This window comes from Peromyscus maniculatus, chromosome 21, assembly GCF_049852395.1.
Source record: "Peromyscus maniculatus bairdii isolate BWxNUB_F1_BW_parent chromosome 21, HU_Pman_BW_mat_3.1, whole genome shotgun sequence".
Classification (NCBI taxonomy): domain Eukaryota; kingdom Metazoa; phylum Chordata; class Mammalia; order Rodentia; family Cricetidae; genus Peromyscus; species Peromyscus maniculatus.
In genome coordinates this window covers 55,479,177-55,491,902 of record NC_134872.1, presented here as the reverse complement: position 1 = coordinate 55,491,902, position 12,726 = coordinate 55,479,177, and the positions used below count along the sequence as shown (strand labels likewise).

The window sequence follows — 12,726 nt, the reverse complement described above, 5'->3', positions numbered from 1 at the left end:
ATGGGACATGGTTTGGTTTTTGTCCCACTTTAGGGATGATAGAGATTATCTTTTACCACTGAAGACATCACTATCTTCCCCAATAACTGGTTGTATTTTGTGCAGCACATGTAATTTCAAAAATAATTTATTTGAATGATTATTATAGGCTTTGTCTATCTTACTGTTCTATCATGGAGCCTATCATAGAGTTGTGTCAACATACAGTCAGATATCAGCAATTCTTTAAATTATAAGCAACCACTCCGAGATTTATGCATAATATCATTGAGTACACAAACTAATGAATCGTATTATAATTATTAGATTTTAGAGAAGAATACTCAGCATCAAAAAGGTCACATAGCCAATGGAAGCAAGCCTTAAATACAAACACAACATTTTATAGTAACAACAACAAAAGGGCAAGTTATATATTCTTCAGAGTCTAGCAAAGGGGTTGCAACATAATGGTGCACATAAGTAGGCAATTATATTACATACACTTTAGAAATACTTTATGAATACTTCGACACTTCTATAGACTACCACCAAGGTTCTGGGAACACACAGTGGATAGTTCTTGATATCCTATACTTTAATTTTGGCTCTTACAACTAACTAACTACTCTGCATTAATTACTACCTAATGTATACATGCATTAAATTTCACATTAGACTTTACAAATGTGCACCGATATATGTCAATTCCAATATTTAAAAAAAAAAAACATCTGTCAAGTTTATCTTATCAGATGTTCTATGAGTTGTAGTAGGGTCTTTGTTTACCAAACTGAGGTCTTTGGCAGTAATATATACTTGTTGATTGTCAGGATACTAAAGAAAGTTTAGGTTTTCCATGATGCTATTAAAGGACATTTCCATAGGTAATGTCACAGCTGGTGATAGTTATTTCTAGATATTATTTTTTGGTCTTTCAGTAATTTTAGTTCATTAATATTCCTCTTGGTTTTAGGCTGTAAGTATAATATGTTGAATATACATGCATACGCATATAAGCATAGTTTTTCTTCATCTGTAGTTCCCCTGATTCCTAAAGAATAAGGAAATATCAAAGAGAAGAATTTCTGACAGAACACTGGATAAAGATTTCTGGCATTGCTGATGCAGTCAAATGTAAATTAGGAATTTCCAGGGAAACAGCTTCAGAGAATTAATTATTTTCTTATGTAACTTAGACTACATGAAGATGGCAGTTTTATTATTAAATCCAAGTGCTCAGACAGGAAATGTGCCTTGCAGAAATCCTGCAGAACTGCAAACCCATAACACAAGATTTATGCACATGGCAAGCTACCTGGACAATGAGGTGGGTTTCACCTCTGCTGTGTTGAGATGGTTATTTGTGTTGTGTGGGGAGAAGAGAAATATCACTCTCAATTCTAGGCATCATCTAACCCTAATTAAAAGAAGTGCGGAGACTTAAGCAGAGGATATTATGCAACTGAGCTCATGCCTGACAGAAACAGATTGTTGGCTATGCATGTGGTAATTGATTAAATATAATAGAGATTAGAAGTGTGGAAGTTGTTCTATGATGGAAGTTTGGACTAACTGTTAGGAAGTTAGGTTAAGTAGGGATGATGTGTAGGCTGTACATTTTCTTTAAAAGATCATTCTAATTGATTCTAAATGCTATGAGGTTCAGAGTATACTAATTTAGGTAATCTCCCTGGTATTTTTAGTGATTAATTTACTTTTAAATGAATTATACTAGTTGAAATAATATGTTTTTTCTTGGGGAGTGGTTGTTGAAAGAATGAATATTCCTTTATAAAAAAAAAAAAAAAAAAAAAAGGAAAGAACATCATGGCTTTGAAATACTAAGTGATCTGATACTTATCTTTGGTTGTTATTCCTGGATGAGAAACTAAGATTCAGAGGCTGTCCATCAAACCAAAGGTTTACTAGAAATGTAGGAATATCGAGGTTAAACAGAATAGCATTTCAATTGCCATCAGTTCTGCCCATCTCTCTTCTCAGCATGGTGTTCTTTGCTTGTGTTTTCAACACCTGTGCTTTAGTCTAGAAAATTTCTTATGTGGGTGTTTTTCCATAGCAGTCTCTTGAAACTCAATCACACTCTCTTCTCCTAAAAACTTTCCTCTCCTACGCTTTTTTTTTTTTGAATAAGAAGAAAGTAGAAACATTCATATTTTGACCTCGAACTACACAGGTCTCACTATGGAACCCAGGCTGACCTTGATCTCAAGACTCATCTTATGTCTCTCCACTGCTGGGATTACAGCCACATGCTCGGAGGCCCAGCTCAACTCTCAGAATTCTGATTGAATTATATAAAAGCATGATACTTTACCCATCTTTCCTTTGGGTTCATGTACTTAAGGACAGTATTCTATTTTATTTAAAAATGTCTATATCTTTGGTTTTTCTTTATAAATCAATGCCCCTTCCCATTCTCAATCTACTTTTTCCATTTTTCTTTAAAACAAGCCACAAAATGAGGCTTTTGTTGACAGAAGAATAAAATGTGAATTTCTCCCACCCTTCTCTGAAGGATTCTGAGCAGAGGCAGTAAGACATTACTTTTTCTTATTTGGGTTTTATGCAAATATTCTGTATTATCAAAACCTTCCTTTATTTATGTGATGCTAACTACTGTCAATCAAATATGGTAATGTCACAGAAGTTTACAGGGTCCATCTGATGTACTACATTGATCTTTGAGGCTTAATGTAGACAATAAAATGGGTTTGGGCTCCACTGCAGCAGACTTTTGTGGTAGGTCATATTTTATTTAATTAAATACTAAATTAATGCTGATATTTACCTTTTTAATTGTGTTTCATTTGTACTTTTTTTTTTTTTTACTCAACAACAGAATGAGCTAGAACATAAGTTGGTCATTTGAGGGATGTATCATTTTGGAGTTGAGTATCAAGCTAAGCATGACCAAAATTGTTAATGTTCATGTGTCAGTTATGTCAGATTTCACAAGTGGTATTTGTTTGGTACTTTCCACTATAATCCTAAGTATAAAATAATGGCCTTACCAATCCATTTTTCAATGGATCCTAGTAGCCTGGTGAGCATTTCTTTTAATTGTACAGCTCATGTGTTCACACATGAAAGTATCAGATTGCAAGATATTCTTTCCCTAAATGTAGTGTTCTTCAGACTCTTAATACACTGTGTTCTACTATAAATCACATTATTTCATGATGGTTTAGTTATATGTCATAAAAAGCACAACATTGTCTATTTAAGAAGTAAGACAACTTTAAGTAACAGTGTTAAGATATTTATAAAGATATATTTCCTGTTTATATAAAATTAAATTACAGGAACAATATCTGGACCAGGTCATGTGTATAGATACAGAAATGTTCTCCTCAGATGTGAGGAAGCCAGAGGTGAGGAGGTTGAGAAGACATGTCCAGTTAGCACAGTAGCTGAGAGTTCATCTTAACTCTGCCAATGAGGACATAAGTCATTAGGAGGCAACGATATGCTCAGTTAGAAAGCAGTTTCTATGGATCTCTGTGAGTTTGAGGCCAGCCTGGGCAACCAAGTGAGTTCCAGGAAAGGCGCAAAGCTATATAGAGAAACCCTGTCTCGAAAAACCAAAAAAAAAAAAAAAAAAAAAAGAAAAGAAAGAAAGAGAGCAGTTTCTATTGATTAGGATTATCATGAGGATTAATATGTACAAATATATAGAACAAGAGCTGGGGCATCACTCACAAGTAAAATGGATAAAGCACTAGCCTAGTATGTGTGAGTCTTTGGTCCAAACCCTGCACTACAAAACAGTAAAAACATCTGTAATGGTAGACTCTCTGTTTTTTTTATTTCCTTCATTTTACTAAGCTTTTAGTGCACAAAATAATGAATCTCATCGTGACATTATCAAATATGTGTCTCCTTGTACTTTGTTTACATTCAATAATACACTCTTGTTCAACCCTACCCCTTCCACTCTTTTCATGTCTGTCCTTAAATGCTTATGCTTCTGCTCTCATGACATATGTATGTGTGCCTGTATTATGTATGTATGTATGTATGTATAATCTATCTTCCACATATGAAGGAACTATCATCTTTTTTTTTCTGGGCCTAGTTTAGTTAGCTTAGCATTTATGTTCAACTAATTGCCAAGGGTACTTTAAATCCATTTTTTTCTCTTGTCCCACAGAAAATGAATTTATGTCTGGCTCATTGAGGCAACAGAGCAAAAAGTCCTATATTATAGGTATTTACTATTCCACAATATTTTTGCAAATTTTGCTCAGTTCAGTGTAGCAAGAGTTTTCCTGTCTTGCCCACAGTCAGGACAAATCTTTGTCACCCCCCAGTCCTACAGCCACTCAGACCCAATCAAGTAAACACAGAGACTTATGTTGCTTACAATCTCTATGGCTGTGGCAGGCTTCTTGCTAACTGTTCTTATAGTTTAAATTAATCCATTCCCACAAGTCTATACCCTGTCATGTGGCTCGTGGCTTACTGGCATCTTTTCATGCTGCTTGTTAGGGTGGCGGCTGGCAGTGACTCCTTTTACCTTCCTGTTCTTCTATTTCTCCTCTCTGTTAGTCCCACCTATACTTTCTGCCTAGCCACGGCCAATCAGCTTTTATTTATTGACCAATCAGAGCAACTTGACATACAGACCATCCCCCAGCACAGCCAAGTGCAGACCATCTCAGACACCTACACTCAGGCCCGTGGTCCTAATCATCTTCTATGTGGACCTGCTGGGTAAAGCCATGAGGAACCCGAGAATGGGCTCCCAAAGGACATACAGAACATCCCACAGTTCAGAAAGGCATAATTAATCAGAACTGTAACAGCTGAGAAGGTTCTCCTTTTCTTCAAAAGAAAAGGTCTTTGAGCTTTATCCTAACTACACTTGAGGAATGAAATCAGCAATGAAGATATTTTGCATTTTCCTTACTGTTATCTCCACTGTCTTGTGGTACTTCAGGTGTTTGGAATATGGGAAGAATGTGAAGGGAAATATTGCTTTATTTGTTTATTTATTCATTCATTGCTTTATTTATTGCTCTATTTCTTTCTTTCTTTTGTTGGAAATATTGTTTTGAGACTCCTCTTCAGCTGTTCAGTGGATACTCATTTTATTGTTTGAAAAAAACAAGAACAAATAGTTAAGAAATGAGAATATTTGTCCAAAGAAGCAGCATTAGACCTGGTGATTGTGTTAAATTGTATAATGAGACTATTTGTTACCAGAAGGAATCCTGTTTCTTTCTTTCAAATGTAATTTCATTAGCTGACAAATTAAGTTTTTGCCACTAGCTCAGAAATAAGGGGGGGAAGAGAGGGGATGGTTATTTCTACCAAAGACCAGTAAATTATTTTTTTCTCATCATCTTTTCTCTTTTGAGAGGTTATATTGAAAGTAAATATTTGAAATACATCTTGAAAAGGGGAATGCTAAAAGCAAAGGAAAATATTGTTGGACAAATAAACTTGAAAGAGAAAAGGTTTCATTAATGTTGTTTAGGTATGATTACACACACACACACACACACACACACAGACACACACACACACACACACACACACATGAAATTCTATGCAACAAATAAGTGTATCCATCCATCAGTTTTTCTACCTGTCTGGAATAAGTGTGGATTAATAGGTTTTGGATGTTTTCCTCCAGCTCCTCAGATGAAAACAAGACAAATTGCAGAAAGAACACATAAGTGTTATGTGGTCGGCGGTTCATGCAAGTCTGAATGTAAAGCTTGGCAGTTTGTCTACAATTACTGTGACATTGAGCCCTGCTATGTGGTGTGTGAATTCCAAAAGCCAATAGTGAGATTCTTGACTAGTCCCAAGGCTACAACTTAAATTATGAATTGTAAGTCTAATACATGATGGACATTGTACTAATTACTAATAAAGATGGATTTTTACTTTATGTCATGAGAGATGCTTCTGACGTTTTAGATTGCACTATGATGACCAATGATTTCAATGTTGGGTAAAGGAAATATCAAAGAAACATAAGAATGAGAGTGGTTCATCCAGAAGCTGGAAGATTTCCCACTGTCCCTCACTTTCTTACTTGTTTTATTCAGAAGCCTCCCACACACAGTTGGAGTTATCACTAATCACTCAACCAGGGCTGATACTGCCACTTAATAATTTCATGACTCTTAGGCATCAGACTGCACACAGTCAATCAAAAAATAAGGCACTATGGATAAGGTAACTGTAAGAAGAGAAACTGAACAATAAAGGATAGGAGATACAGTGGAAAATGCCTAGGTCTTAATTGTGCCAGGATATAAGAAAATGGCACAGGAAAAAAATCAGTAGAAAGGTGATTTGAGAGATATTGTCTCAAAAGGAAATGTTTGAAATTTTATCTTCATAAACTGAAAAAATAAAATTGAAAAATTGTGATTGTAAAGGTCTTTATGAAAATTGGAAGAATTTTAAAATATGTTTTAAATATCTCTATAGGATATCACAATATATAATTTTTCCTCCCTTCTAACAAAAGGGTGTGTGTGTATGGGTGGAGAGAGAGAGAACGAGAGAGAGAGAGAGAGAGAGAGAGAGAGAGAGAGAGAGAGAGAGAGAGAGAGAGAGAAACAGACAGTTATACTTAAAAATTGTAAACCACAATTTTTGAAAAAATTACAGGGTACAGAGAATCTTTCTTCTGCCGTAGATGAAAACAAATACAGAGACCCACAACCAAAGAACAGAGAGTGAAAACTTGAAATCCTTAGTCATAAATTGAATGTTTCCATCAATTTCCTCTCCGCTGGGATCAAGGATCTTTGCAGAAGAGGAGGTAGAAACATAGAGAAAGCCAGAAGAGATGGAGGACACCCTACATGTCTTTTGTTCATATGATAGTTTCTAATTTTGTGTCTTTATAGGATTTCTGTGTGTGCCTTATGAATGTGTGTGTCTCTGTGTGTATAAATTTCTTGTTCTTTTTCACTGTCTCTTTTTTTCTGTTCCTTTCTTTGTTCTATTCAGATTTATTTGTTTTTATTTTATCTTTTATATTATTATTATTATTCACTTAAGACATCTGTTTTCTAGTGAAAGAGAGCACAGAGGTGTGAGTTGGGTGGGTTGGGTGGTTGGAGAGGTATGGAGGATCTGAGAGAAGTTAGAGGAGGGGAAACCATAATCAGAATATTTCATAGGAAAAATATCTACTTTCAATAAAAAAATTACTAGACAATACATTTATATAATCAATAATTTAAGCTTCTATTTTAAGAATCTAGAAGGGGCCAGGCAATGGTGGTGCACATCTTTAATCCCAGCACTTGGGCGACAGTGGCAGGCAGATCTGTTTGAGTTTGAAGTCAGCCTGGTATAGATGTAGTGAGTTTCAGGACAACCAGGGCTACACAGAAGGAAACCTGTCTTGAAAAAGCAAACCAAAAAAACCCAATCAATCAAACAAACAAACAAACAAAAAGACCACAATAATAGCAGCAAAAACAAAGAATTTAGAAATGTAAACTAAACCCCATTTGGCAAAAATATGCATTTCAATAATGTTTTTTACTTCCTTTTCTAAAGAAAGAAAACAGCAATGATTAATGATAAATTAAATAAAAAACAAACATTAGTAGGGCAATTAAAATTTTGTTTTGCCTTTTTTGTGTGTGTACACTCTCACACATTTGTATATACTATGTCCACCCATAGTAGTACATTCTATAGAATTTAAAAAGAAAGGCATTTCATGTAAGGGTGAACCATGAAAATTGTAATAAAAGATTCATATTATATAAAATTCAATTATATTTCTATTAAACCAGTAGTAAGTTACCAAGAAATGAAGTATTAAAACATTATTTATGAAATAAAACAAAATAATGAAATAATTACATTTATTAATTTATATACTCATTAAAACAGATCTTACTATATGACAACTACATTGTTAAGAGTAATTAAGAAATATATAGAGTCGTAAGGATTCTGGTCACTGAAAAGAAACCCATTCCACCTAATTTATAGATCAAACTGGAGATTTCCATGGAAGACTGACTTATGAAGGAAAACAATGAATTCCTATACTAATACATTCTATTCTTCATCCCAGCATCAAAGATTTGAAAACTTGTAAAACAGTAGAATTAGTACATAGGCACAAACAAAAATAAAGGAAACAGTGATACTTCAATGGGAAAGTGGGTTTTAAACAAAACAAAGCTCTCTAGAATGTATATAGACAGACATTCTGGAATCTTTTCATCTATAAATCAAGAATATTACTCCTACAATAGAGATGGATCAGGACAGAGATGTTATGGCATGTTACTCAAAGATAGAGGCTGATTAAAATATGGGAGGCCCTGGGTTCAATCCCCAACAGTGTAAACAAAAATAAAGGGAATGGAGGCAGCAGAAAAGGTACTTATCACCTATAGGTACATCAATCATATAAAAATGAAAAAAAAGGCTAGAGCCTCTGAGAGTTTAGAATAAAAAGAAGTACGGAAGATGTAATGGAAGCCATTTCAAGACATTGAGTTTTCACTAAGTAGTGAGATACAATTATTAAATAAATAAGGAATAATGATATTAGGAACATGTCTGGCAACTGCAGTTAATGTATATGAAAATATAATAAATGGAATATGGTGGTAAGATTTTACATAATATTGACTTACTCTAGAGGTAAAATATCACCTGCAAAATAATATTTGTATGGATATATGAATTTCTAAATTAATTTTATGTTTTGCAAATGAATATATATTCTTGTAAGAAATTGATCATATTTAAGATTTACCCCTACAAATTAAAAAAAAAGCAAGACAATTTGAGACAAAAAATGAAAAACAAAACCATTATCCACCAAATGTAAAAGAAATTCATTGTTTTTAATTATTCCAATAACACGATTGACCAATTGTACAATTTAATTAAAAACATATTCTCAAGATATATAATTGAAGACAAAAATTATAACTGCAATGAAGAACATTTTGTTTTAAAAATTTTGTAAATCACTGGCCAACTTACAACCCAGTCTCCTTTCTGTGAAAGCTTTTTGGACCTGAGGACATGGCTCCACAGGAAAAACTCTTGCCATATGCAAAGAGTGAAGCCAGAGTTCTCTGCATAGAACACAGAACGTGGGATAGGCATGTAGCCCACCTACAAATCCAACACATGGCAAGTAGAGACAGGAATCACAGGAAACATCTATCTAGGTAGAGGAGCCAATATTGAGAGCTCTGGTTCATCAAGAGACCGTCTCAGTATATGAGGTGGGGATCCATCGAGTACACCCAGTGCTAACCTTAGGCTACACAGGCATGTGCACACACAAACAACCATGTATGTATACAAACCACACACTTACACACATAAAAAACCCACAAAGCTATGCGATGTTTTTACATATATATTGAAAGATGAAGAACATTTTTTCATAGTTTTAAAATATTAAACATTTTATATAATCTGGTGGCTAAAAGGTAACTAAATTATCAAGTAATTTTCAAGTTACAGAAGACAATTAGAAGGAATATTAGGGAGCTCTGGAGAAGCTAAATCCAGCTGGGAAAAATACAGCATGAATTTTAATGATATGTTAACAAAAAATGAATCTTAATTTTATATATCTATCATGAAACATTTAATGTATCCATATCTCTTATATTTTCTTAACTTGATAACATCAACTTATAGAACTTTCTGCAATAAAAAAATGATACATGCTTGACCTAGTGATCAGTAATTTTAGATACACTTCTTTACTGTAGCCGCATAAACTTTGCTGAGTTCCAGTAGGCTTGGAATGTAAACGTCAATGGAGGAGACATTGCCTTGATGCTGAACCACATGTTGATATCTACCTCTCAGCGTGTATGTTTTTCTGCATTGAGATGGTGTGTTGAGATTGTTTTAAGAAGCTTGTGAAAAAGCATGTATGTAGACTAGTGGAATATGATTCGTGCCTCTGAAATAACTCCTCAAACAGTACTAAATCATTGTCCTTTGCAGAACTTAGTTATGTATCTGATGGAATGAGCTGAAGATTTACACAGAAGTGTGTCTGTAGCTAAACTCCTAACACATGCTTACCAGGTTTCCTTCAATTTGGATTTTTGGAGCACCTACACTTATATAGCTTACAACTTTGGCTCACATTAGAATTTGAATTCCTATAAGTCAATATGTGGGTGCTTACTGGTTGTCTAAATAACATCATAAGCTTATTAGAATCAAAAACCAAACCAAAAAGGAAGAAATACAGGTGTACAGTGCGAGCTAGGTATTATTGGTTCATCCTCTTTTTTCTCTCTCAAAGTTTGATTGTTCACAAAAGACACAATCCTTACATTATTTAATCCTTTAAGAACTGGGCTTCTTTAATCCCAGCACTCAGGAGGCAGAAGCAGGTGGATATCAATAAGTTCAAGGCTAGCCTGGTTTACAGAGTGAGTTCCAGGACAGGCTCCAAAGCAACACAGAGAAACCATGTCTCAAAAAAAAAAAATAAAATAAATAAAATAAAACAGGAGGTAGAAGCAGAAAGACTGGATCCAGTTGGGAGAGAAGGGGGTTGGGGGATTGGAAGGAGTAAAAGGAAGAGAAACCATAATCACGATATATTATGCAAGGAAAAAAATCTATTTTCAATAAAAAAAAGAAGTAGGTCTAAATGAAGATGATTTTAAGCTAAATAGCCTAGGCCCATAGTCAAGTTCACTAACATTTTGTTATTAGTACTGGATTTCAAGTTCACCATACAAATTAGACTACACAAATATTTTCTTCAATATTATTTAAATAGTTGGCTAAAAAAATACAGACACTAGAAACAGTTTTCTGGAAAATACGAAGGCTGCATTAACTCTGATTGAACATTGTATCAGGTACTCAAACCTGCTTACTTCAAATCTAATTACTGCTTCAGCATTATTTTTTTTTGCTCTGACTTATTAACACAAAAGTGTGCACAAATATAGCATCATGAGTAAAGCTGCTGGTCAGGACTAGGAATTTGGACAGTCAGGGATCAAATGTGTTGGAAAAATTTGAGTAACATGTACCTCCAGACCCAAGTTTGTTTCATTAGAACACAGAAGTTAAAGACCGGAAGGATAGCCAAGGTGTGTGATCATACAGGTTCAGAAGTTAGGGACGAGGACCACATCTGTGGAAAGAAGGGAAAATGCTGGAAATTAAAGGGTTAATATAGGTGAGTATAGAGAATGGTGAGAAGGGGTAATAGATGGCTTCACCACAATTAAAAGTGCATGAACATGCCCTTTGGAAGGCCACTAGATAGTAAGTTAATTTTCACTGTATGTTTAAATAAGACATCAGTAATCCAGCTACTTCTTTTACTGTAGGCATGTACACACTGGTAAGTTCTGATTGCTGTTCACAATATAGAGGTCACTGTAGGAGAAACTGCCTTGAGGATGACCATGTAGGCTAAAGAAAGGAAATATATAGTTTTAAAAATATAACAAAAAGTATAACTTAAAAATTAAAATGGCCCCGCTAGCTCAAGGGCTACTCTCCCAGGGCAACAGGTAGACTGAAGGCTGACCCACACCTCTCCGACTGCTCCTGAGATCCAATCCCCCCAGTCTCATCCTCAGCTCTGTAGCAGGAAGCCTGCTGTGGTCTCCCTTTTTTCCTCTGGCTCCATCGCCAATTAATCATAAAAATCTGCTCCCTAAACCTGCCTTCCCCCAACTCATCCCAGTATCCCAGCTCCAACATCAGCTGGCATTCACTGGGAAAACACCAGCTGAGCAGGCCGGGAAAATAGGTAACACAGCCATGGCACTCTCCAAAACTCCAGAGAGGAAACAGAAACCAAGGAACAAAACACCCACCCAACAAAGACAAATCAAGAAACCGTCCCCTAGACCTGTAATCATCTCAAAACCAGATGCCTACATTTCAACATAAAAAACACAATGAATAAAAGCCAGGGCAATATGTCTCCACTAGAGTTTAGCTATCCTACCATCGCAGGTCCTGAATATTTCCACATAGCAGAAGCACAAGAAAAAGGCCTTAAAGCCAACTATATAAAGATGATAGAGATCCTTAAAGAAGAAATGAGTAAATCCCTTCAAGAAACCCAGGAAAACAATTGGAGGAAATGGATTTATACATTTAGAGAAAACATGAAGAGTTGAAGGAAAGGAATAAAACTATTCCAAACCTGAAAATGGAAATAGAGCAATAAAGAAAACAGAAACTGAGGGAATCCTGGAAATGAAAAATTTAGGAATTTGAACAGAAACTACAGAGGTTATTTCAGCTTCTGATCAAAACCTGGAAAATCTATGAAAACAGAACACGTGTCTAGCAAGGCCATAGAACCCAGAGGAAAACCCGCTCTTGCCACTTTCCTAAGGTGGTGTAAGTTTTAACTGTGTTCCAAATATTTATATTTATAACAATAAATAACTGTAGCTCCTCCTTCTCATCAAAGAAACTTCTTTGGCAAAAGAGAAGAGATCATAACAGAGAGCCAAACTGGCCAAAGTGCAGAGAGCAAGTGACTGTGAGGTCCCTGTCTCCAGGTAATTATTACTATTGCAATAATCTCTACAATTAAGGCTCAGAGAACATCAACAAAGAGGGAGTAGACAGCTTGTAAGATCGAGAGAGGTTCAGGACTTCTGTGAGACAGTCTTTTCTGGGAGGAAAAAAAATGAAATGTGGGAGAAGAGATAGGACGTGGAGGAGATGGGGAACTGGAATGGAGGGCAAATGTTATCA

The 12,726-nt window shown here is 35.2% G+C and overlaps 1 protein-coding gene across 1 annotated transcript; it reads left to right on the top strand.

Moving 5' to 3' along the window:
* The first annotated feature begins 4,874 nt into the window (after positions 1-4,874).
* Positions 4,875-5,832, top strand: Defb113 (defensin beta 113). Its single transcript, XM_076557094.1, has 2 exons — positions 4,875-4,944; positions 5,642-5,832. The coding sequence occupies exons 1-2, from the start codon at positions 4,875-4,877 to the stop codon at positions 5,830-5,832; spliced, it is 261 nt and encodes an 86-aa protein (XP_076413209.1).
* The last annotated feature ends 6,894 nt before the right edge of the window (positions 5,833-12,726 follow it).